This window comes from Podarcis tiliguerta (genome assembly GCF_965153285.1).
Source record: "Podarcis tiliguerta genome assembly, chromosome: 16".
Classification (NCBI taxonomy): Eukaryota; Metazoa; Chordata; class Lepidosauria; order Squamata; family Lacertidae; genus Podarcis; species Podarcis tiliguerta.
In genome coordinates, this window is record NC_139549.1 from 18,331,487 (window position 1) to 18,358,299 (window position 26,813).

The window sequence follows — 26,813 nt, forward strand, 5'->3', positions numbered from 1 at the left end:
TCACTCCCTGAGGAGTTTATCAGGGATAATTACAAGGGGCGGCACATCAATGTAGGTGGGGCTGGCTGGCACGACACTGCAATGGCATCCTCCCAACAGGAGGGTCACTGCAACTTTCCAGAACAGTGTGGTGAGGAAAGAGGTTTGGCGCTGTGCAGGCTGACCAATGGGAGCCAATCCCACCCAGTCTATTGCTCATATAACTCCACTTTTCATTTATAAAGTCCATTTATTTATTTATAAAAGCTTCCTCTGCTTCCTCTACTGTTGGACCCATTGATGGCCTCTTGCTGAACTGATACAAAGAGGAGAGTTGAAATACTTACAGTTTATGGACCTGAGTTAGCCATGCCCATTCTCGTCTGAACTGGATACAGCTCAATGGATGTGGAACACATTCTCAGGTTCTCTCTCTCTCTCTCTCTTTCTCTGTCCCAACAGTTGTTATTGGTACTAACTGAAGATTCCAGAGCATTTCCAAATTCAACTCCATGCATAACATGTTGCAGTAATCCAAATGGAAGGTTGCAAGTGTTGATTTGTCTCAAGATAATGCTGCAGGCCACCACCTAATGCCATGACACCATGGGGTGGAGGTGATGAGCGCAAGGAAGGAAAGCCAACATTGCTGTGGGGGAAAGGGCACAGAAGAAGAGCTCCCTTGTGACAGGCCTTGTTTGATTCAGAGCGGATTGTTTTACTAGCACTCTTCAATTTCAGTGTTTGGGGGGAGGAGAACTTTGGGCCCCTCAGTGTTCTTTGGGTCTCAACCTTGGGTCTCTAGATGTTTTTGAACTACAACTCCCATCATCCTTGAGCACTGGCCATGCCGGGTAGCCATGATCTCCTTCTCATACATCTCCTGGATGGTGCCAACTCTTTCTCTTATGGGCTTTCTATGAAGAGGAAATCCCCCTTCTGTCTTTACTATGAGGGAAGGAGTCTCTTGTCTCTTTGTAAACCCATGAGAGGAAGGAAAAACTCAGTTGACACAGAAAGGAGCATTACTCATCCACGTGTAGCATGTGGGTGAATGAGAAGTCCCTGCCTCAGAACACTGGCCCTGTCAGAGAAGAAGTCTGACCTGTCTCCTCCTGGGCGGCCATCTTGTTCTGGGGTGGCGGAAGCAACAGGCAAAGCCATCACAGCTATGACACACCTCAGAAGGCAGGGATACCTAAGCATGGTTGAGGAGCCCCACTCGTGACACTTGGGGAAGGCAATATGGATTGTTTGCTGGGTCTGGACACTTCCAATAGCGAGCCCTCAGAATCCTGCCCCTCATGGTTTGCTGTATCTTGAAGAGCTAAAAATAGGACAGCTCGAGCTGCTGCCAGCCCGAGCCAGGGAAAGAGGTGTGCGGGCGCACGGGGCTGCCGCCACTGCCCCTGTGCGCCTCATTGCCCAGCTCAGGCTGGCATCAGCCACAGCGTACACAGCAGCCGGAGCCAAAACCGCCCGAGTCCAAAAACCCCAGACATCTCCTTTAAAATATAAAAATATGCTTGGATGGGTATGTTGGCCCTGAAAAAGAGTTGTCTGGGTTTTCTTGGACATATGGCAACCTTTACCACAGTAGTGGTGGAAGGGAGCATCACTTAAAGACTGCTCAGTGGCCATGACACCAATGTGCCTTCCCTTGCCTTAAAATCACTCACTAGTAGTAAAAGAAGAAATGAGCGGGAAGAGAAATATATATCTTCATTTGAACAAATGAAACGAAACAGAAGCAGCAGACAGCCTAAGTGTGGGGGGGGGGGCGGCTCGGGGAAACTAGACTGAAGTTCCCTATCTTCCCACCATTCTCTAAGGCTCCTGTCCTGGGTCCTTATCTGTCCCTCATTCCCTCTACAGCATGTGCCTTTACAGCCTTCTTGACTGTTGAACCCACTATTGGTCTCGTCCACTCACTCTGTCAGAGGGGTTGAGACCCATTGGCTAACCTCACCTGGTTTAGCCTTTTCCCAGGGAGTGGTTGCTGTCACATGCTGACAACTTCTAGAAAACATTGCTGTGCAGGGTAGAGACCTAAAGTGGATAAACTACCCCAGAAGGAGCATGACATGTCCCCACCAGAGGTGTTAACCTTCCCCTAACACTCCATACACCAAATCTTTAGTACTTTATGCATATTTAAAACGAATAAATAAATGACACCCACCAAAGGCCAAAGGAAAAAGCCCAAAGTCTTCCAGGAATCCCACTCCCCACCCCATATTTGAAGTTTCTGTTTCTCAATGTATTTATTTTGCAAGAATAAAATTTAAAAAATTGGTGGCTCTGTTGTTGATTAGACTATGTTATGCCTTGGAATTTCATCAAATTCACAGATTTATTTCATTTTGACTTCAGAGCCACCATGGGCATTTCTGGCTCCCAGTCATAGCTGTCAACTTCTCCCTTTTCTTTCAAGGAATCCTATTCGGATTAAGGGAATTTCCCTTTAAAAGGGGGGAAAGTTGACAGCTATGCTCCCAGTTGCCATGGAAAGAATATGGCATGTCTTCCTGCGGAGATGAAATGCAAAATGTGAAGAGGCCCCAGATTCATCCTGCAAAATGCTGTAGACAATCTCTGACACCTCCAGTTACAGATCTCCTCACTACGCCCTATGTCACTTAATGCAACTCCTTACGTTGAAGCAACTTCAGTGATTTGTCAACTCACCCTCCCCTCAAACAAAACAGACCTTAAGACACGTGAAGAGACTACAGCCCACTTGTTCAGCACCTGTAATCTCCTCCTCCACATGCTTAGTCAATCCTCCTTTTGGCAACAAAATACTTCCTTTTCATGCCCTGAATACTTGGCCTGCGGTACAAGTTGCAAGAGAATCCTTCCCACAAATCCCATCACAGCAACATGGTGGGCCCTCCATGCTGTGCCACTGAGCTACTTCCCAGCTCATCTTGACATTCCATAAGCACAAAAGGCAAAAGCAGAAAGGCAAAACTATTCAGGTTTGAGAGGCTGGAGTCGCTGTGCAAAGGGACCACTCCTTTTTTCTATCTACTGGCATTTTCAGTGTAAGCTGACAAGGAACAAGTGTCCAGCCCAAACCCCTCAACTGCAACCCCTGTCGTTGTGCACCCATGGCTTCCAGCAGCACTAAAGTGACTTCCCAGGAGCGCAAGCCTAGGCAGTGTGTGTGGAGGTCCTGGGCTGCCCAGAAAACAAGATCCACCTCTCAGCCTTGCTCATATGGTCCAAAGAAAAGCAGAGCAATATGTTTGGCACCAGCATAGCAGCAGGAGTGGCTGGAAGGAGGCATACACATAGCTGTCAAGTGTCCCTTATTTGGCGGGACAGTCCCTCAGCCCAGCGCCATGTCCCGCTGCTGTCCCGGATTGATAATGTCCTTTAATTTTCCCGGGTTTCAAAAGAAGCAGGGAGGGAGGGAGGCTCCAACTGTGTTGGGGCGTGCGCCCATGCGCACTCCGGGAGCTTGGTGGCAGTGTGACACGTCAGAGAGAGACCTTCTGCCGCCCTCTCTCTTTTGCAAGAGGTGAGCGCGGCTCCCCGCCACGTGACCTCGCCTCTGCCCAGACAGGGTCTCTCTCTTCTCTGCTTCTCTTTCTTTAAAATGAAATGAGAGCAGGCTTCCCCACAAAGGATTAAACCCGCCGCTTTCCCTCCACGCACAAAACGCAACTTTGGCAACGAGGAGTAGCAGAACTGTTGCTATTAGCTGAGCTCTTTATTTTGGGACCTGTGATCCCTTATTTTGGCTGCTGATCCGTTATTTTCGAGGCTGCTGGTCTCTTATATTCAAATCTGTAAGTTGACAGCTATGGGCATGCAAGATGTACAAAACACTGCAACCTGCTTTGCATTATTGCTGTAACCTCTCTCTAGCACCAGCAAGGCTGGAAGGGAATGTCCCTGACTGCTGCCAACCTAGGATTAGCTTTGTCATATCGTATATGACAGATCCTGCCAACCTAGCAGTTCGAAAGCATGTCAAAGTGCAAGTAGATAAATAGGTACCACTCCAGCGGGAAGGTAAATAGCGTTTCCGTGCGCTGCTCTGGTTTCGCCAGAAGCGGCTTAGTCATGCTGGCCACATGACCCGGAAGCTGTACGCCGGCTCCCTCGGCCAATAAAGCGAGATGAGCGCCCCAACCCCAGTGCTGGCCACGACTAGACCTAATGGTCAGGGGTCCCTTTCCCTTTATATGACAGATCACATTCGAACGTAATTTGCTTCAGCACATGCTGTAGAGGGAAGTGAGGGGCCCATGGGGCTCATCAACCTTGGAAGGTAGCCCATCTCGGAGATGGAAAACTCTGATCTCTCTCCCTTGGCAGGTGCAGAGTCCAGATACCAGCAGCAGCTCGAGCAGCTCAATGCTTCATCAACTGCGAGGTGAACCTTCAGATGCTCATTGCCACTGAGGAAGACATTTTTGGTGAATTTTTTACCTCATGTCATCTGATTTTCTTGAAATTTTGTACACTTGTTGAACCATCAGAACTACGTTTAAACCTTAAAAAGTTACCTTTTTTAATCCCATCGCATTTTTTTTAGTTTATGAGGGTTTGAAATTGACAATTTGCACTTTGCCAGACTACACAAAACGTCAAAAGCTCAGCAAGCTACCAGTCTGCTTTGGAACACATTTGTAAAAGAAAAGCCTAACTAGTTTTTCAGATATCCTTTAAATGAATAACTTTTTAAAGAAATGCCTGAAGTGGCTTGAAGTCTTGTTTATTCTGTTATATTTTACTCCAGGAAGACCCATTTATCCTAAACAGAACCCAATAAGGCCGACATGTATGTACAATATATAGATATAGGTATAGATATAGGTATAGAGATAGAGATGATAGAGATAGAGAGAGATAGAGATAGAGATAGAGATAGAGATAGAAATAGAGATAGAGATATATTTAATGTGATCCCATTGAGATGGGATGAAATTTTGCAAGAAGCTCTTAGAAATATGAAATAATCAATAAATAAAAAATGGAATTTTTAAAATTATCTTAATTTCTTTAAATCACTTTTAAAAATGTTAAATTATGTAACTTAACTTTCAAATTTGGACCAAGTCCATCATGTGCCATGTCATATTAATGCCCATGAGGTCCTGAAGAGATTGGTATTTTTACTTTTGAAATATCTCAATTCTGGGCTGAGCTTTTAAGGTTTTTGTGTAGTCTGGTAAGGACAAAACTGTCAGGTTTTTTTAACTTCAAACTGTGAGAAGGAGTAATCAATTGTGCCTCAAACCCAGTGGAAATTTACAGAAGACCATGTATGCAGGCAGAGTCAGCAGCTTGAGCGTGCTTCCTGTCAGTTAGACCACAAAGACCACAAGAAGCTTCAAAATGCACAGCTCCCATATTAGGTAAAAACTTAGACAATGAGTGTAGATTGGTCTATGTATTAGAATTGTGTTAAATTGCAATAGGTAGATTGTAAGCCAAGCCTCTAAGGGAGGGGCGGCAGCAATAGGAACAAAAGTCACGACCCGAAGCTTGCTCGGGGCTCTTCGTACTCTTGAGTGCGGGGGCCCGCCTTTGCAAACGCGTTACAAATAAAAGGGTTATCCTTATATCCAAGGTTTCTTTGTCTTGTTTGGTGACCACGTTCATTATCTCACAAATTGGCGCTCCAACGTGGGGCCCTCGACGAGCTGTGCAGCGACCCCCGGTGAACGGGTAGGCGCCACTCCGATTTTTCGGAGAAACCCGACCCGGGCGTGTCTGTGACGGTTCACGAGGGCTGATTGACGGAAACCTGATATAGGGAACTGAATCCGAGACTGAGAGGGAGAGATATCGCGGTCGGGGACCGTGAGTACCCAGCGGGGACGCCCGCCTGTTCACTAGTCGTGGGAAACGGCGCTGAACTGAACTGGGTGAGTAAATCCTGGGATTTGTAAGAGGGACGGGGGTGAGAGACTCGTCTCCTGAGTGAAAGAGAGGTTCCATACGGACGCGTGAGTGTGGATCAGGACCTAGTCCTGACGGGAGGATTAGTCTGCGGTTCCGTCCTCCCGCGAGGGAAACGGCCAGACAATTCCGTGTGATTGTGTGAGAAAATGATTACGAGACATTGGCAATGGGTAAAGTACAGAGTATGTGTAAGAAAGGGTCAAACGGGGGGAAACAGGATCCCATTGATCCGAATAGTCCCTTGGGGCAGGTCCTACTAGAATGGGATGAAGATGGGGTGAGACAGTATACCAGGGGCCTGTCAAAAGTAAAAATGATTAATTTTTAGGGTAGTTTGGCCCCAATATCCAATAGGACCTGAGGGAGGTTATAATTGGAATCCAGAAGGGGAAACTGATACATATTGAAGGAAAGAGTGTACGTGACCAGGAGCATGCCTCCTGAGAAGGGAGGGGGAAGAGAGACTGACTTGTCAGTAACGGGTGAAGCAAGAATGACAGTTACTGGTGGGGCAAGATAGGGTTGTGCAAGGGGCTGTGCAAGTTGAGATAAACAAGGCTGTTGCGCATGCAAGGAAATGCAAGGAAACCTCCCCACCCGATGCCCAAAGAAGGGAAGGGAGGAAATTGGGAAAATAAGGGAAAGGGAGATGTGAGGAAGTCGAGGAAATAAGTAAATGAAAGATAAAGATATGGAAATTGGATGTGTTTTTAGATGTTTTTGTTTTTTTTTTCTTGGTGTTTTGATGTATTGTTTGAAATGGCAGAAATGACTGGCAGAATCTGAGACCAGGGAGAAGAGTCGATGGAAGAAGATTGGAAAAAAATTTTAAAGTATATTTACAGAAATATTGCAAAATTGAAAAATGTTATAAAGGATTAAGCAAAAACTGACTGTTAATGGGCTAAAGTGGAAAACTTAGACTGTGTTAAGATAAATTATAGAACAAGGATTGAGAAAGAGGGAAAGGATTTGCTGAATTAGCTAATTTGAACTAGAATAAAAAAAGGAAAGTGTGTGAAGTGTGCCAAAGTAATCCAGTGAAAGGATGAATGTTTGAGTGGCCGGGGCTTAGCGTTCCCCCTTGGCTAAGCGTATGTGGGGCTGTGCATTTCTTGAAGTCACAGTCTGGAGTGAGAGCTGCTTGCCTGAATAAAATTGTCTCTAGGAGCGGATTACTTTTACTTTGTTGAGGAAAATTAAGATGGGGTCGGGAGGGAGTAAATGCACCCCTTTACAATGCTTTCTGAACAACTGGAAAGCGGCTACTAAAAATGATGATTGGGGATTCAAACTGAAGAGAGAAGAGGCTCAAGAGGACAAGCTGTGACAACCATGCCTTTGAGGGTGGTTTATGACCCTCCCGGGGTGCCAGACGCCAATGGAGTGGTCCCTGAGTGCACTTACACAGTGCAACATGTGCCACTTTCCAGTGCTGATGTATGTCACTGGAGAAACCAAAATCCATCCTTTGAGGAAAACCCAGCAAAAATTATTAAATTGTTTGAAGGCATTTTTAAAACCTATAACCCCACCTTTGACGACGTACAGTACCTTCTAGACTCCATCCTGACCACTGAGGAGACTAGAAGAGTACATGCCGAGGCGAGAGCCTTTTTAAGGAACCAGGGAGTGGACGGGGGCCAACTTGACCAGGTCTACCCCCCCCCACCACTCCACGGTGGAATTATCAGGAGCAGGCTGATTTAGCCAGCCTTACCACTTACAGCCAGCATGTGCTGACCGGAATATCTCCCAACATACCCCTTCAGGGACCCTAGTACGTTCATCTCAACCCCCTGCTGTGTTTTGGGTGGGATACGCCCGAGCTTGACCAAATGCAGGAGCCTTGGAGTCATTGGGGTTGGTGGCTGGGAATTGCAGTGGGAACCCTGTGCTCCTGGATGGCCATTTATTTCTGCTGGCATGAACGCCATAGAATTTGTGGGGAAAGCGCCCTGCAATTATTTCCCCTAGTTGTTCTATTGCTTTTTCTAGTAGGGGAGCCCACAGCTGCCGGAGTTCCCCCTTCTCTGGTATGGGGCCTCAATCTCACTAACCAGATGCGTGTTTGGGGAGCCCACAATCCCTATAATAGACCTGGGAGGGCTGGGACATGTCCGGGTTGGACAGACTCCTACCACGTGGTTGGGTTCAGGGACTCTTTGCAATGTTAATAGGGCCCCTGCTAATTCTTTTGCTCCTCTGCTTGTGTATTCCCTGCTTATTGCAATGCTTGCAAAATATGGTATAACGTTTAATGACAAAGATGATGAATCCTACGGTGATTGCCCTGATGAAGGAATATAAGCCAGTCCCCCAGGACGAACCTAAGTATATTGGGTTGTCCAATAGAAAAGGAGGGTGGTTGGGAGACCCCAGAGGGACAAATGGTACTCCCCAAAACAACTATGATGGGAATCTTGGAGAAAGTGCACGAGAGTGGACATTTTGGGACTGAAGGAATGATTAACCTAGTTAAGCCCCTGTATTGGAGCCGTGACATGTGGCCAATGGCTCATGCCATCGCCTGGAAATGTTTAATTTGTCAGAAGGTTAATAAAACGCGGGCAAAGAAGACAGAAAGAGGGGGGAGACCCCTCGCAGTATGGCCTTTTCAACGAGTGCAAGTAGACTTCACTGAATTACCGGAGAGGGGAGGGCAGAAGTACTTATTGGTCTTCAAAGACCACCTGACGGGATGGGTAGAGGCATACCCCAGTAGGAAGGCCACAGCTCAAGTAGTCACCAAAAACATACTAGAAAGCCTCATTCCTAGGTATGGAATGATTGAGACATTAGACTCAGACCGAGGGACTCACTTCACCCAAAAGGTGCTGCAGGAAGTTATGGGGTTGGTAGGAATAAAATGGGACTTTCATACTCCTTGGCACCCCGAAAGTAGCGGGAAGGTGGAGCGTGCAAACGCAGAAATTAAAAAAACATTTGACTAAATTATACTTGGAAAATGGACTACCTTGGACGAAGAACCTACCCCTGGCCTTGTTGCGAATGCGGGTGGCTCCTAGGAAAGACACAGGATTGTCCCCTTTTGAAATGATGATGGGACGGCCTTACCTGACAAAGCTGGGGAACCCCCAGATAGTATTCAAAGACTTGTTTCTGAGGAAATATTTGCAGTCACTGTCCCAGTCCTTATTATCTCTCCATAGGCAGGGAGTCTTGGCACAAAGACCCCCGTTGTTGGAACAACAACACCTTTTCCAGCCTGGCGACTTGGTCCTGATCAAAACGTGGAAGGCGGAGAAGCTCAGCCCGAGTTGGGATAGTCCTTTCCAGGTCCTGCTCACCACTGAGTCAGCAGTACGGACCCGAGAACACGGATGGACTCACTATCACCGGGTAAAAAGGGCCCCGCCTGAGAGTTGGACGGCAACACCGAGCCCAGACAATCCGTTGAAGGTGAAACTCACCAGATCAGGGACCAGGAACCAGGGAGGAGATTAAGGACAGTGATTATTCTCCTGATGTGCCTATTTTGTACTTGTAAATGTTTTTATGAATGTTGCTGTTGTGCTCACTGTGAGGGTTGTGTTTGTTCCGTACATTGTACGGAGGAGTGCTCCATTGTATTTATAGAGGATGTAATAGTCCAATATTGTAGGATCACTCTACAAGGGGCCGTTCATTGTGAGTTACTAGAGACCCCCACTGTAGTACAGGCCCTAAGATATTTGAGGAAATGGACACCCCCAGAATGATCCTGAGGGGAAAGTGGGGCCTAGCCCTCCTAGTCCTGGGCGTAGCTCAGGCTAGCAACGACTCATCGTGTATTGAATGCATCCAGACTACCAAAACAGGGAACAAAGTTACCAAAACTTTAATGTATTATAATGTAGCCCCAGAGTGTGTCGCTCAGCTAAGCCCGTGTGTATACAATCAAACCCAATATAATCGGTGCAAAACCAAGGAGAACAAGACGGAGTGTTATGAACCGCTGGTAGTGGGGCCGATCACGTCAGGCATATATGTATATGGATATAAAGGGGGAACTACAAACAAAGGGGGGGAAAGGAAGAAAATGTTCTCTATAGCCCAAGACAGGCAGGGGTACATAGCACACAATGTAACGAGGGGAGGGAAAGCAGTCCACGTATGTTTCGATGCATGCACCGCTATAGCCAAGGGACAAGGCCCGAACAACCAGGCAGGAGTGACATGTGGGTCCCACAGCTGGGAACAGTCATATTTACAGGACAGGAAGTACTTGTTCAAACAGATAAGAGGGACCAATGTGGGAGCAGGGGGTGGAGCATGGAATTATTGGTACACAGAGGGGGTCAATTCGAAGCCCACATATAGAGGACCTGAGGGGATAAACCTCACAAGGAGGGGCGCATCCACAGATTGTAAAAAGGGGAAATGTAATCCTATCTGCTTATGGGCCAGGGAATCGGTGTCCACCACACCGAGACACATATACCTAGGATTGGGAATAGAGGGCACAGGTAAGGACCCCTATGGTTATTTAATCATCCAAGTGCATACTACCAGAGTCACCAAAAAGCCCCTATCAGTCTACGAAGAGTTCGAGGAGGAGATGCAACAACTCAGCCATCTCCCTCTTCCACCTAAAGCTCACAACATGTTTCTAAGCTTAGCCGAAACAATTGCAAAAGAACTAACAGTCAGGAATTGTTTTGTATGCGGGGGCACCAACATGGGGGATCAATGGCCCTGGGTAGCCCATGAGGTGAACTATACTGAGGTCTATAAAAGCCAAAAGAACTTTACCTACCACCATTTGGGAAATGAGATATGGCAGATCTCTAATCAGCTGGTGGGAACAGAATGCTTTCTAAGGAATGACACCAATGGAACATGGGTAGGGAATATGCCCTGCCTAGGGCAATGGAATGGTAAAGAATGGTGGAGCTCGGATAATCCCTCCAAAAAGTGGCCCTCACCTTTAGCCAACATGACTAACATGACCTTTCTGCAGGACCCCCAAAATACCACTTTAGAATGGACAACCCCAGATGGATTTTATTGGGCATGTGGGTCCTATGCATATAACCGGCTCCCTTTAAAATGGACAGGATCATGCGTGTTGGCCACCTTGCGGCCTAGCTTTTTCTTGCTCCCCTTAGAAGTAAAATCCAAATTGGGAATGCCTGTCTACGATGAAATAGGGCCCAGGAAAAAGCGGGCTACTCATATAGGGAATTGGAAAGACACCGAATGGCCCCCGGAACGAATAATACAGTATTATGGGCCAGCGACATGGGCTAACGATGGGACTGCAGGGTCATTCGGACGGGATCCTATTTATTTGCTAAACCGAATAATACGCTTACAAGCTGTGGTAGAGATAATTACTAATGAAACTGCTTCTGCTTTAACTAAACTGGCTAAAGAAAGTGCCAAGAGCCGCACTTATATTATGCAAAATAGATTAGCGCTCATTATTTATTGGCCAAGGAAGGAGGGGTTTGTGGTAAATTTAACCTGACTAATTGTTGTATTGAAATAGATGATAGTGGAAAAGTAGTTAAGGATATAGCAGACCGTATGATTAGGCTAGCACACGTCCCGGTGCAAACATGGGAAGGGTTAAACTTTAAAGATATGTTTGGATCCTGGTTTCCAAAATTGCCCGGGCTACAGGCAATAGTGGCCCTTATTGGACTCATAGCTGCTGGGTGTGTGTTAATTCCATGTGTTTTGCCCATATTTGTAAGGGCAATCAATAATTCTCTTTCTCTACTAGCGCAAAGGCAGGTCCAAACCCAGCTAATGTCCATGCGGTATGCCCCTGTGCCTACGGAGGGCGAAGAAGGAGAACATTGGGAATTGTTATGTGAATTTGAGGCAGGGTACAACAAGAGGGGGGATTGTGAGAAGGAGTAATCAATTGTGCCTCAAACCCAGTGGAAATTTACAGAAGACCATGTATGCAGGCAGAGTCAGCAGCTTGAGCGTGCTTCCTGTCAGTTAGACCACAAAGACCACAAGAAGCTTCAAAATGCACAGCTCCCATATTAGGTAAAAACTTAGACAATGAGTGTAGATTGGTCTATGTATTAGAATTGTGTTAAATTGCAATAGGTAGATTGTAAGCCAAGCCTCTAAGGGAGGGGCGGCAGCAATAGGAACAAAAGTCACGACCCGAAGCTTGCTCGGGGCTCTTCGTACTCTTGAGTGCGGGGGCCCGCCTTTGCAAACGCGTTACAAATAAAAGGGTTATCCTTATATCCAAGGTTTCCTTGTCTTGTTTGGTGACCACGTTCATTATCTCACAAAACCCTCGTAACTCACAAAACGAGCTGGGATTTAAAATAAAAAAAGATATCTGGGACCTTCTCTTATTCTACTTTTAGGAAACTGAAAATGAAAGCAATGTAAAAGGGTAAGGTAAAAGTCCCTGGATCACTGGCCATGGAATGACCCAACTGCATATCCCTGCATTGCAGGGGGTTGGGCTAAATGACCCTCAGGATCCCTTCCAATTCTACAATCCATGATCTTATGCTCAAGATCTCCCAGGGTGCAGTGGCGGAGCAAGCCAATCAGGCGCCTGGGGTGGCACACATGCCTTGAGTCCAGGAGCTGCTGCCCGTGGGGCAGGGTGGCGCAAGCCGGGGCAGGACGCTCCACAGGGCCTCCGAGGAGTCTGCCTGCCTCCTCCCACTCAGCCGCCCTACAGCTGAGGGGGAGGTGGCGGGTGGACCATTTGGGGCAGCGCAGAGCCTGCGGGCGCCCAAGCCACCGCATCACTCCCAGGAGAGACGTGTGGCTCAGGCGCACTACCGCCCAGCCACCCTCAGAGGTGACACCCGGGGCGGCCCGCCCCCGTCACCCCCTTTCCTAAGCCCCTGGCAGGGTGTCTGTCAGAACCCTGAAACAGACCCTCTTTCCTCCCAAAAGGCAGAGCAGACCCCAGGCCACCATGGTTGTGAGGAGAGCCAGCGACACCAAGGCATCATCGTAGGTGAGAATTGAGTGCCAGCAGTGGGCAGGGTGTGGAGAGGGGATGGGAAGGGAGGCTGTAGGCTGGGGAGGTGCCTGTCCACCCCTTGCCTTTGACACGTGACAGGGTTGGTTTTGGGGGGATTCTGGGGGGGGGGCGCTGCGGCTCCTCAATGTGGGGTGTGGGAAGTGGGTAGACCAAGTGAAGGGGGTCTGTGATGAGGAAGGATGCCAGCCTCTCTTGACATGCAAAAGGAAGGGTGGGGGAGGGAGGGAGGTTCTGTCCCTTTTGGGAATCTTCATCCAAGCGTGGTGGACGTGTGAAAAGATGGAAAAGTTTTGGGATCTAATATATAATGAACTGAAGAAACTTTTTAAGTATACATTCCCTAGAAAACCAGAGGTTTTTTTATTAGGGATAATAGGGGAGGAGATGAAAAAGGAGGATCGTAAACAATTTCAATATGCCATGGCTGCAGCCAGGATTCTTGTGGCTCAAAAGTGGAAATCACAGGAGATCCCAATGGCAATGGAGTGGCAGACCAAAGTTTTTGAGTATACAGAATTGGCTTAAATGACTTATAAAATTCGAGACCAAAAAGGGACAAAGTTTGAAGAAGAGTGGAGTATATTTGTTGCATACATAAGAATTAACTGTAGAAGTTTAAATACTTTAGCAGGGTTAACATAAATCCTGTGATGTGTATAGAGGGTAAATAAGAATCTGCAAGAGAAGATATAAATTAAGAAAACCAAAGCAGGGAAGGAAGGAAGTCTGGGCGTGAACTTACGCAGTGTAAATAAGACGACACAAAATGTTGATTGTAAAAAATTAAGTTTTATTTGTTTGTGAAAAAATCAATAAAAAGCATTTGAAAAAAGGGAATATTCATCCAAGCTACCCTTTAACAGAACTTTGTGGGGGTTAACCTCTGAAATTGTTCGTCTGACCCATCTTTTAGCTCATAGGAGCAACTCTCGGGTATCAGGTTTGTTAGTAGTTTGGATGAGATCTTCTTGCAGTAAAGTAAGTTGCTGGACCCACCACTTAAAGCACTCTTGGGAGATACATGAGCGGCCTGGTTAAAAATAATAATAATAATGCGGTGCCCTGCTGGGTTGGAGAATGGATAGTTCCATGGAGTGTCATCAATGCTTTTCTTCAAGAAAAAAATGTGCAGGTAATGTGTACACCCTTAAGTACTCCCAGGAAAAAAGCACTGATTGTCATGAAGTAACTTTGCACAGATAGATATGGTGTTCTGTTTTGACATCAGTCTGTTATTTTGTGTGTTTCTAAAATACAGTGGTACCTCAGGTTACATACGCTTCAGGTTACACACTTCGCTAACCCAGAAATAGTGCTTCAGGTTAAGAACTTTGCTTCAGGATAAGAACAGAAATCAGGCTCCGGCGGCGCAGCAGCAGCAGCAGGAGGCCCCATTAGCTAAAGTGGGGTTTAGGTTAAGAACAGTTTCAGGTTAAGAACGAACCTCTGGAACGAATTAACCTGAGGTACCACTGTATAAGATAAATTAGATGTCACAAGCATGATGTCTCCTCAGTCTCTAAAATGTTCCAATTATTTTGGCACTACAGTTATTCATTGGAATTAGCAAACACAACAGGCAATGTTGGTGACCCATTTGGACGGTTTTAACGGAGGATTGGGCCAATTCATAGAGGAGGCCATGGGTATGTTTCCCCTCCACTACTGCATGCAGTATTAATGCTACTTGCTAGGAATTATAAGCAGGGAAACTTCTCTTGCACCCAGGTCCTGTTTGTGGGCATCTCAGGAGGCACCTGCTTGGTCTCTGTGAGAGTAGGATTATGGACAAAGTGGGGCAATGGCCTGGTCCAACAGAGCTTTGCTTATGTACTTACAAACACAATGGTGATTTTAATAAATTAGCCTGACAAAACCTTGGACCTCAGTTTTTCTTTTAACTTAAGGATTGGCACAATGAGGAACAAAATTTCCCTCCACAGAAGCAGAAGACAGCCATTGGAAGACAAAGAAGGTCATTCATTTCTATAAACCTTTTAAGAACTGTATTACACTCTGCAAACATTTCTGTGTGCTCGGGAATTCAAGTGGCCCCCAACCAGCAAAGGCCATTATTCCGTGGAATCCATCTTGAACATGATACCATGTCACTGGCACTCCATTGTCCTCTAGCCGCTTCTTGTACAACAGCCCATCGTCCCGAAGAACATCATATTCACAGGTTAGAATGAAAGTCTCTGGGAGCTGGCGGATTATGTCAACCTCTGCTAGAAGGGGGGCAAACATTGTCTCAGTACCTTTTTTAACTTGTTCATAAAGTTCTTCTGAAAATGGAGCAGGTTCTACCGGAACATAGCCCCTAGCTTTAAATTCTTCTGGAATGTTATCAGCACTGATCCATTTTTGGTATTTCTCTCTCAAATCAGGAGGGACATGGGCGCCTTTCAGAACTCCATCTACATTCATTGTCTTCCCAGTGAGATATGTCAAACCAAGTATGACAGCTCTTTTCCGGAACAAGGGAGGAATTGAATGGTTTTGCTGATAGGATGGCAGATTGAAGTCCATTCCTTGGAGGAATGGGTAAATGAGGACCTGAGCTCGCACTCTTGGGAGGTCCTCTCTGGTCACCAGTTCTTGGCAAATGGCTGCAGTAAAAGTGCCTCCAATACTCTCCCCAGCAATGGCAATGCGGCTGGGGTCCACTCCATATTCCTTTGCATTTTTCATAAAGTATATTACAGCAGTTAAACTGTCCAGTACAGGGACTGGATACGGATGCTCAGGAGCTAAACGAAACCTAAAGAGAAGGCAGATGTCATCAGCATTCATCATACACTTTGCAGCATTTTCCTGCAATGGCATATTGCAAGGGTGGCACCCCTAGGGCCACATTCCTTTCTATGCAACCTTCCTGGGGGCCACATGTCAGCTGGGGGTGGGACCAGACAGCAAAATGGAAAGCAAATGCGAACTTTCCCGCTGGACAAGTAGGTTGGTTCCTACACACAGCCACACACCTTTCTCTACCCTCCAACCAAGCAAGCAAGACACATTCACACCAGTCAGATGCCACTCAAGGATGGTGCAAAAGAGGGGCAATGGTGCAGGGGTGGGGTCTGGGGTCAGAGGGGAAATGAAGTGGCCCAGAGTGCAGCATTCAGCGCCTGTGGCTGATGCTCTGCACCCAAATATAAACTAGCAATTTCAGCATCCCATTCTCAGTGGCCGCTGGTCAAATCTGATTCCGACCATAGAGGCAAACTATAGCCAGCATAGCTAGGAGCCACTGGTAGCCTTATACTCTGCCCAATTATTTAATCCCTTTTCAAAGCCATCCACATTGGAAGCTACCTCTGCTTTCTGTGGGAATTAGTTCCATAGTTAACTTTGCACTGTATGGATAAGTACTTTCTTTTATCTGAATCTTCTAGCATTCAGCTTCATTGAATGTCCACATGTTCTAGAGTTCAGAGAGAGAGACAAACACATTTCCCCAGGCCACTTTCCACATGACATGCCTAATATAACCAACTTCTATATTTGGAATGTTTCCTTGATTTCATTTTCCATCTCAGGAAAACAACCCCAGTTCTGAATCATCTCCAGTATGTCCCACCATGCCTTCCTGAGATCAGTGCTTCCCACTCTTTCTGCCCACTTTAAACCATATGGCCTTAAAGCCAAGAACTCCAGTTCACCCACCTTGGCCAGGAGGCTTCAGATCATGCACCAAAGGTGCATTAAGGCAGTGAGGGCAGCCATTGGGAGAGATGATGTCCATTACTGTTGGGAAGGCTTGCCTTGTCAAGGGCTCTGAAGCCCTGGCAAATGACACTTCTCCTATTGCCCAATGTACCACTGCTCTCATTGGATGGTAAGTGTGGCTGACGGGACAGTTGGGAACAGCTTGAGCTTATTTGCCAAAGAGAAGTTCACCTTAACTCCAGCTGCACTTTCCCTCTCAACCACAGGGCCATTTTGCCTTAGGAGAAGAATCCTAATGGCTTTTTATGGGTTGATGTGGTGGTTTTCTGTGAAAGTAGTTTAATGGCCTGATCCAGCAGAGCTCTTCTTATCATTAAAGCCAGAGGGATTGGGTCCAAAGGCATAAAAATCAAAATACAAAGATGAACACCCATTCTAAAGGTTGGCAAATTCACTCTGTTGGCAAAATCAGCTTTTTTCTGGGCTCATGTGGAAGGGTTAGAAACTGAGGGGAAATACCGTATTTTTTGCCCTATAGGACACACTTTTCCCCCTCCAAAAATGAAGGGGAAATCTGTGTGCATCCTATGGGGCGAATGCAGGCTTTCGCTGAAGCTTGGAGAGCAAGAGGGGTCGGTGCGCACCGACCCCCCTCTCTCTCTAGGCTTCAGGAAGCTATCAGCAAGCTTGGGGAGCCCGTGGGAGTTCCCGCAGGGCTCCCTAGGCTGCGGATAGCAGCCTGCTGCCCGGAGCGCGGGGTGCGCTGAAGCCGCGGCTGGGGGGGATAAATTTTTTTCTTTATTCCCCCCCTCCCCAAAACTTTTCTGCTACAACAAGCATGAAGATACTTACTCAGCACACATAACCACTGAGTCAGTTTGGTGGGCAATGGCACGGCAGATCATTTCAGAGGTTCCTAGGGGGGAGGAAACACATCACACACTGCCTGCTGTGAGCAATTATTTGTTACGCTCCATTACAAATTTCCTTGGTCATTCACATTGAAAGCACTGTGAGTTGAATCCACTGTGAGTTAGTCCTACTGAAAGTAAACCTGTTGAAATTAACAGATATGACCAATGCTTTTCCCCCCAGGGGGTACACAAGGGTATGCAGGACCGACACCTCTTTGTTGTTGTTGTTGTTTAAAAGTGTGGCACTTACTTTAACAACTTCATGGTGAGTACTGGCACCTCTCTTTCTAGACAAAAAAGGACTGGATATGACTAATATTGCTGTGTCATAAATGTCTGTTTTTAATGTCCATGGAGGCACAGGTCAATTCTGCGTCCAGGGCAACTGTTTACCAGCTCCATCTGGAATGCAGGCTGAGACCCTACCTGCCCGCAGACTGTCTTGCCAGAGTGGTGCATGCTCTAGTTATCTCCTGCTTGAACTACGGCAATGCGCTCTACATGGGGCTACCTTACAAGGTGACCCGGAAACTACAACTAATCCAGAATGCGGCAGCCACCAAGACCACATAGCACCAGTCTTGAAAGACCTACACTGGCTCCCAGTACGTTTCCAAGCACAATTCAAAGTGTTGGTGCTGACCTTTAAAGCCTTTAACGGCCTCCGTCCAGTATACCTGAAGGAGCGTCTCCATCCCCATCGTTCTGCCCCAACACTGAAGTCCAGCGCCAAGGGCCTTCTTGCAGTTCCCTCACTGCAAGAAGTGAAGTTACAGGGAACTAGGCAGAGGGCCTTCTCTGTAGTAGTGCCCACCCTGTGGAATGCCCTCCCACCAGATGTCAAAGGAAAAAACCACCTGCCATATTTTTTGGAGGCATCTGAAGGCAGCCCTGTTTAGGGAAGCTTTTAATATCTGAAGGACTATTGTATTTTAATATTTTATTGGAAGCTGCCCAGAGTAGCTAAGGAAACCGAGCCAGGTGGGCGGGGTATAAATAATAATATATTATTATTATTATTATTATTATTTCACAAAATATATATGCTACTTGATTGTAGAAAACAACAACCACCACCATGTATAGGCTGCACAAATCACCCCCACCCCACCCTCGTCCACGGCAAACATTTCAGGATCTTTACATTAAATTACAATGACAAATTCTCTTCTAACAATACAGTGGAACCTCTACTAGCGACCACAGTCCGTTCCGGAGGCCCATCCTTATGGCGAAACGGGTCGCTGGGAGAGGTGCCATTGTGCGCAGGCACGGACGACAATTGCCCGCTTCTGTTCAGGCACAAACAGCAGCAAACCCGCCCGTTACTTCCAGGTTTGTTGTGGTCGCAACTTAGAATGTCTGCGAGTGGTGGCGGTTGTAAATAGAGGTTCTACCATTTCAAACACATTTCACAGAACTTACGAATGCTTCCAGCCACCGCAGCACCTCCATGAAGAAAGATGATTCCTTTCCTGTTCTCAGCAGGTGATGTCTTGGGCCAGTACACCCTCACAGGCACCCCATCAAAAACCAGGTCCTTTATGATCAGTTTGGAGTCCTTCATTATCGGAATGAATAGGCACATGGCCCGGATTATGGAATATCTATGGCAGATGCCCATTTTTTCCAGAATTACTACCTGTTTAAAACAAAACATTTAGCATGCATAATTAGCATTAGATATTTTTCCACTTGCAATTTTTTAATACTTAAGAAAGTATTTTGGGACCGTCTAATCCAGCCTTTAGAAATGATCATGACCAGTACTTTGACACAGGGTGAGATACCTGATACTTGGAAGACCATTCCCTGCTGAAAGGCCCATTTCCCCTTGGCCTAGGGGGCAGGGCCCAGACTCACCTTGAACAGCTAAAAGGGGATGCTAGGAGGCCAGAGGGGCATTGCTGGAACAACTCTTGGGATGTGGCAACTGGCTAAAAAGTTTTAAAATCTTTAATTTTAGTTCCCCTGTTTTGTTTTTGTTGGGTTGGGGTTGGTTAAATGTCTTGTTGGGATTGGCAGCTATTTTAATTTGGGTATTATTATTATTATTATTATTATTATTATTATTATTATTAATTGATTTATAGGTTTATTTTAGTCTGTATAAGATATTCTGTTTGTTAATGTTTGATGTTTTATTATGCTTATATATGCTGTAAGCCGCCCAGAGTGACTGGGTAAACCCAACCAGATGGGCGGGATAAAAGTAATAAAATTAGTATTATTATAAGTATGCCAATATCACATTGATAGCAAAACAAGATCATGACCCAGCCCAAGTCAATAATTATAGACCTATTACTTTGCTTAACTGTAATTATAAATGGTTTGTGGCAATATTAGCAAGAAGACTCAAACAAGTGTTAGGTAACTTAATACATGAAGACCAGAAAGCATTTCTGCCGATGAGGCAGTTAAAAGATAATGTTGCAATTGTATTAAATGCTACTGAATATTTTGAAAAAAGAAAAGATTAGCAATTACCCATGATTTTTCTAGATGCAGAGAAAGTGTTTGATAATTCACTGGGCAACATTTTTTTTACTTTTTGAATGTTGTCTAGATTTCTACAACTGATTTAGGGTCTTTTTGCGCTGCTGAATCAGGAAATGGCATCCGTTTCTCTCCATCAGGTCAGGTTTACTGTAAACTGAATGGTGGGCATTGATAAAGGTAAGTACACGTAAATTGCATGTTGCTTCACCATTTTTCAAACTTCAGGGCTTGAACTTCCGTTTCTTGGAACTCCTGGAATGCTCAGCGGCAGGGAGGTCTCTCTTCAGAGTCCAACAGTAGTCAGCCATCATGACTACGTCCCAGCGACCCTGATACCTGGTCTCCATCTCTTTCATGTCCTGATGGAATCTCTCCCCCTGCTCGTCACTCATTGAACCCAGTTTCTGAGGAAACCGGTCCATATGTGAAAATAGGTAGTGCATCCTGACACTCATGTTGCAGCCCAGGTTTCTGAAAGCAGTCAGCATGTTGTTGACAAGTTCTGCGTAGTTTCTGGCCTTATTGTTGCCAAGAAAGTTCTTCACTACCAGAACAAATGCCTTCCACGCTTCCAGTTCCACTTCGTTCATTGACTTTCCGAACTCTGGATCTCTGATGAGCTGATGGATCTGAGGACCGTCAAAGATGCCAGCTTTCAACTTCTCCATGGTCAATCCTGGAAAAGCCTGGCACAAGTAAGTGAAGCAGTCACCATCCTTGTCCAGAGCCTTGGTGAACTGCTTGATTAAGCCAAGCTTGATGTGCAGCGGTGGGAAGAGTAGTCTCTGTCCACCAGAGGGTCATTGATGACGTTCCTTTTTTTGCAAGGCACCAGTTCCTCCCGCACAGACCAGTCCTCCTTCGTGTAATGCTGAGCACGGTCCCTTCTATCCCACATGCACAGAAAACATAGGTACTTGGTGAAGCCAGACTGTTGTCCCAACAAAAAGTTCACCATCTTCAGGTCAACACAAATAAACCACTTATGCTGATCATAACCAATTTTCTCCGGTTCTTTCTGTTGATCCCAGCCGCACCAATTTATGGAAGATTTCGAGGTTTTATGACTTCAAACTGATCCCTTTTCAACATAATCACCCAGAACTATCGGACCTGAATACTTCTTGTCATTAAAAGAATCATTTCCAATCAAAACAATTATTCGACATGGCATTTCACCCCCACCAACTTCTTCTAAAATGCTCCACACAAGCGTACATGTGAACAAAAAGGTAAAAAACGATATGTGGCCATAGCTCAAAAACTTGACCTGATTGAGCAAAACCAATGTGATTTTTGGATTCAGCGCATCAGATTCGTCCTAAATCAACTGAAAAAACGCAGACAACAAATTTGTTGTTGACCAGTGTAATGCTTCTTGGAGTTGGGGGTGGGAATTACTAGATAAAATAGGGTTCAGGGAGAAATTTGTGAGAGGAATAAATACATTATATACAGAGCGATTTGCAAACAGTAAACAGAATTTTATAAGAAAAATGCATTATTGGCAAGGAAACAAGAGAAGGTTGTCTACTTTCACCATTATTGTTTATTTTGGTTTTAGAAGTGTTGTGTGGGGATATTAGAGAAAATGATATACGAAGCCTCCAAGTAAGTCTTCAAACTTACAAACTGAGGGCATTTGCGGATGATGTGGTATTGTTCATGGAAAACCTGATGAAAAATGTGGTTAAGGTACTGGTAGCAATAAAGCAGCTTGGTGATTTTCTTTTATAAGAGAAAGAAAGTAGTGGGCAGCAGAGGGCGGGAGATAAAAAATTTTTTGACTAGATATCAAAATTTACTTGAACGGAAATCACTTTTATGATTATCTCCTATTGAAGCCAGTACACTAATGAAATTAAACATTCAAGAGAATTGGGGTACTTACCGTGTTTTTCTGGTAATGCATGTAAAATGAAAAAGTTTGAAGAAATTCAAGAATGGGTATCAGATTGGTTTCAATATTTTCAAATTAATGAGCATTTTTAAAAAGAATTATTCTAAATTATTTTATTGACTCTAAAGGGTTGCAGCCCCTTTCATAGAGGTGTCTTCATCCCCATGATATATGTAAAATAAACTTACTAGTGCGATTCCATATCCCGCTGCGAAATCGTAAAGCAGTATTATTAGGCGATAGGACAGTCCTCGAGGCAGGTGGGTCCTGGTAAGACGATAAGAAACGCCCCACACTAACAGCAAGAAATGAATGAAAATAGTTGTATATAATATCAGCATCCACAGAGTTTCACCAAACGCCATTTCCCTTAAACTCAGAGGCACAGAGACAAGGACCTCGCCTTGGCCAATGCTGGTGGCTTTTATAGGAGAACAATCTATGCCATGTGGAAAAGAACAGCCTAGGCCCACCCATATAATTCTCAGTTGAGAAGAAAAGAAATAGTTTAATAACCCAGTAAGACATTGCAGCTATCCTGGATTCCTGAAAGACACTGTGGTTCCTCAGATAGGGTGTGGATACGCATTGGTGGGTGTGAATTTGCCTATCTTCTCCTCCCAAGGGAAGTCGTGCATAGGAGTTTGCCTGCCCTCCCACACAAAATTATTGTGCCTCTTCCCTCCCTGAGGAGTTTATCAGGGTTAATTAAAAGGGGCGGCACATCAATGCAGGTGGGGCTGGCTGGCACGACACTGCAATGGCATCCTCCCAACAGGAGGGTCACTGCAACTTTCCAGAACAGTGTGGTGAGGAAAGAGGTTTGGCGCTGTGCAGGCTGACGAATGGGAGCCAATCCCACCCAGTCTATTGCTCATATAACTCCACTTTTCATTTATAAAGTCCATTTATTTATTTATAAAAGCTTCCTCTGCTTCCTCTACTGTTGGACCCATTGATGGCCTCTTGCTGAACTGATACAAAGAGGAGAGTTGAAATACAATGGGATTTAGTTCATTCATTTATTTATAAAAGCTTCCTCTGCTGTTGGACCCATTGGTCATTTGCTGCAATGATACAAAATGGAAGCATATTGACTTTCTTGGTTGAAGGAATGGATAACATTAGAGAATTCACATAGTCTACACTTAGAAGACCATGATAATATTTTTGGTTGGCACGCTTCATTATGGTATGAAAAGGTGAAAGTACATAAAGGATTTATAAATCATATAATTAGGGGGGGGGGAATTGTATACAATATGGGATAAACAGAAGCATTTATTAGAGGGGAACCTCTTTGGCTCTCAATGTTGGAAATTATAGAGATAAAGAAAAAGAATATTATTATTATTATTACTTATTGAATTTATATACCACCCTATACCCAGAGGTCTCAGGGCGGTTCACATAAAAGGATTACAATATGATAGAATTATTAAATTATTAAAACTAGTGGGAGGAAAGTATAAATTTATAAAAAAAATAAGGAATTATCAGGTAAACTAACAACATGGAAGGGACGCGGGTGGCGCTGTGGGTAAAACCTCAGCACCTAGGACTTGCCGATCGCATGGTCGGCAGTTCGAATCCCCGCGGCGGGGTGCGCTCCCGTCGTTCGGTCCCAGCGCCTGCCAACCTAGCAGTTCAAAAGCACCTCCGGGTGCAAGTAGATAAAAAGGGACCGCTTACCAGTGGGAAGGTAAACGGCGTTCCGTGTGCTGCGCTGGCTCGCCAGATGCAGCTTGTCACGCTGGCCATGTGACCCGGAAGTGTCTGCGGACAGCGCTGGCTCCTGGCCTATAGAGTGAGATGAGCACACAACCCTAGAGTCTGGCAAGACTGGCCCGTACGGACAGGGGTACCTTTACCTTTAACAACAGGGATACAATATCATCATTTGAATTGAGTATTTAAGAAAGATAGGCTACAAGGGTCTGGGGAACAAATATCACAACTGGAGAGAGACCTGTTGGAATGGAATGTAAAAGTGCTGTCTATAATGTATAAAATATTATTGGAATGGGAGACAAAAGATGAGGAAGTAAAATCCCCAATGATACATAGTGCAATAGAAATTGGTCATAATATAGACATGGAAGCATGGGAACGATTGTGGAATGTGGATATAAAATTTACAGCATGTTATGGTTTAAGAGAAAACTATATGAAAATAAACTATTAATGGTATCTAACCATTGGCAAAAATGGCAAAAATGTATAAATCTAAATCAAATAAATGTTGGAAATGTAAAGAGGAAGAAGGTTCTTTTTATCATGTGGTGGTCTTGTAGTAAGGTTAAAGCTTACTGGGAAATGATATATCATTAATAAAAAGGATGTTTAAAGTAATGTTTGTAAAACATTATTTTTCTTTTGGGAATTATAGGGACAGAACCACCTAAACTGTATAGAAACTTGTTCGTGTATGCTACTACAGCAGCAATAATGCTACTTGCCCCAAAATGGAAAGAAGTAGAAGTCCCAGCAAAGGAAGAATGGATACAGAAAACTTAAGGAATATGCAGAAATGGCAAAACTTACCAGAAAAATAAAAAACCCAGATAACAAACTTTTTATAAAAGAATGAAAATGGTTTCTTGAATATTTACATTGAAAATAGAAAAGAACATTGGCAGTTTCAAAAGAGTATATATTTAAAGTAGAAGAATAAATTACGTTAATTTGAATATGCAGAAGATATTAAAAATAAATATCCCTTCCTCCCTCTCTCTCTTTCTCAATGTGAAGTCCCAAAATTGTCACATCATAACTCCAGGCAGATGTTGCTACATAATATCTGCTTGAGTTTGAAGATTTAGCAACGAGAAACATCTGTGCAAAAAGCTAAGCCAAGTCCTTTGGAGTGCAATGGGTCCATTTCATTATACCCACATTAGACAGAATTATAGTCAAACCCAGATACCCGGACACACAAAAGGCAAGACATTATGCTGCTCTCTCCATATCAGGCCAACAAGCAAGAAGATGTCGTTGGATCTCACCATCCTCTGATCACTTGAATTCAAACTTTGAGCTGCCAAGGAGAACCTTGAAATATCATCCAGGCCAATAAGTCAGTGAACAAACAGTTGCAAGCAGTATATCAACTCCTTGCATAACACATTGCAGAAATCCAAATGGAAGGTTGCCAGTGTTAATTTTGAGATCAAGATAAAGCTGCAGGCCAGCATTTATTCGTCCTCCCCCCAACCCCACCCCGCTCCTCTTTCTCCATTTGCTCTCCTTTCCCCCTGCTTCCTCAGCACTTCCCACCATCTGCAGCAGGCTGCTTCTTTCTGTCCCCCTCCGTCTTTCTATCCAGTGGCAGCAGGATGCCTGGAGCTGATAAGGAAGGTGAGGAGCCGCCCCGGGTGTCACCACTGAGGGGGTGACAAAATCGTGCAGCACTCATCGTGGCACCTGCAGTGCTCCCAAGTCATGCGTCTCGCAGGCTTTGCGCTGCCCAAACAGTCCGCCCACTGCCTCTCCCCCAGATGTAGGGCGGTTGAGTGGGAGGAAACAGGCTCCTGAACACGCCACCCCAGGTGCCCGAGCGGCTTCCTCTGCCGCTGCAGACAAGTACGCCCAAAGGGAGAGGGCGGTCCCAGGAGCAGCGGAGCTGTATGGCTCCGAGAGGTGCATAGATAATAAGGCAGAAAGTCAAAAAAAAATTTTTTAATATATATAATTTTTATTAGTTTTTTTTAACATATCATTTTCAACAGTAATTAAACACACTTTTACATCTTATTCAAATTTTTGACTTCCATCAATCCTGTCTGAAAATTTTCCAATCTAATCTCTCAGTATGTATTTCTTATCTTCCCTATTACATTTCAAACTCATAACCAACATCTCTATCGTTTTCTACTTTGTAACACTTAATATATTTCTCCTTACAAAACTTCTTGTGGTCCTACTAGCGTAATTTGTTGATTACAGATGCTCTTCAAATAATTCATATACTTCTTCCAATCTTCTGTAAACCTCTGGTCCCGCAGGTTTCGAATCCTTCCTGTCATTTTGCCCAATTCTGCATAGTCCATTAATTTCGGCTGCCATTCTTCTTTTGTGAGAATCTCTTCTTGTTTCCATTTCTGGGCTAACAATACTCTTGCCACAGTTGTTGCATATAAAAACAATTTAGCAGAAAGTCAAATTAATGAGATGTTGAAAGGAAGCCTGGTACAAAGTAATTAACTTTCTAGCAACATATATTTACCAGAATAAAATTGTCCTCGCCATTGTATATAACTCCACAATTAAAACAAAAACACGGATTAATTGCTGGGATTATAGCCACTTTACCTTGTTATTTTTGTTTTGATTATGACTAGCAGTAGTGTAGCAAAAGGCTGGTAAAGTATAACTCAGACATAGGCAAACTGGGCCCTCCAGATGTTTTGAGACTACAGTTCCCATCATCCCTGACCACAAGTCCTGTTAGCTAGGGATGATGGGAGTTGTACTCCCAAAACAGCTGGAAGGCCAGGTTTGCCTCTGCCTGGCATAATTAATTGCATGTGAGCTGCGACCCTTTCACCTTACTTGTGAGTAAACTCTAAAACCAATGGGATACATTTCTGAGTAAGGGTACTGGGTAGGACAACTCGATATTTAGGATTCAACCCACCCAGGGATTTGGAGATAGAGAGTGGGGGGAGAGGCCTCTCAAAGAGAGGATAATAAATCAAACAGCAGCATTTCAGAGCATTTTTACACCGACCTGGAAACTCACCCATCGCTTCGGGGCAAAAACTCAGTCAGTGGTGGAGTTAGCTGCAGAGATGCCCGGAGCAACAGCCACGCCGTGCACCCGGGGGGGGGGGCGAGCTGGGGGGCGCGCGGTGATCTGCTGTGGGCAATGGCGGCAACTCAAGCCGCTGCACATGGGGCAGCAGGGCGAGCCCCCTGCAGTGTGCCTTTTTGTCACCCCACCTCAGGG

At 45.1% G+C, this 26,813-nt stretch overlaps 1 protein-coding gene across 1 annotated transcript; it reads right to left on the minus strand.

Moving 5' to 3' along the window:
• Nucleotides 1-14,839: 14,839 nt before the first annotated feature.
• LOC310666484 (arylacetamide deacetylase-like 4) lies at nucleotides 14,840-20,738 on the minus strand. The gene is made up of 4 exons (XM_083417396.1): nucleotides 20,514-20,738; nucleotides 18,889-19,105; nucleotides 17,402-17,465; nucleotides 14,840-15,641 (listed from the first exon to the last, which is right to left on the minus strand). Exons 1-4 carry the CDS (start codon nucleotides 20,631-20,633, stop codon nucleotides 14,867-14,869), a joined length of 1,176 nt encoding a protein of 391 aa, XP_083273522.1. The 5' UTR covers nucleotides 20,634-20,738; the 3' UTR covers nucleotides 14,840-14,866.
• Nucleotides 20,739-26,813: the final 6,075 nt, after the last annotated feature.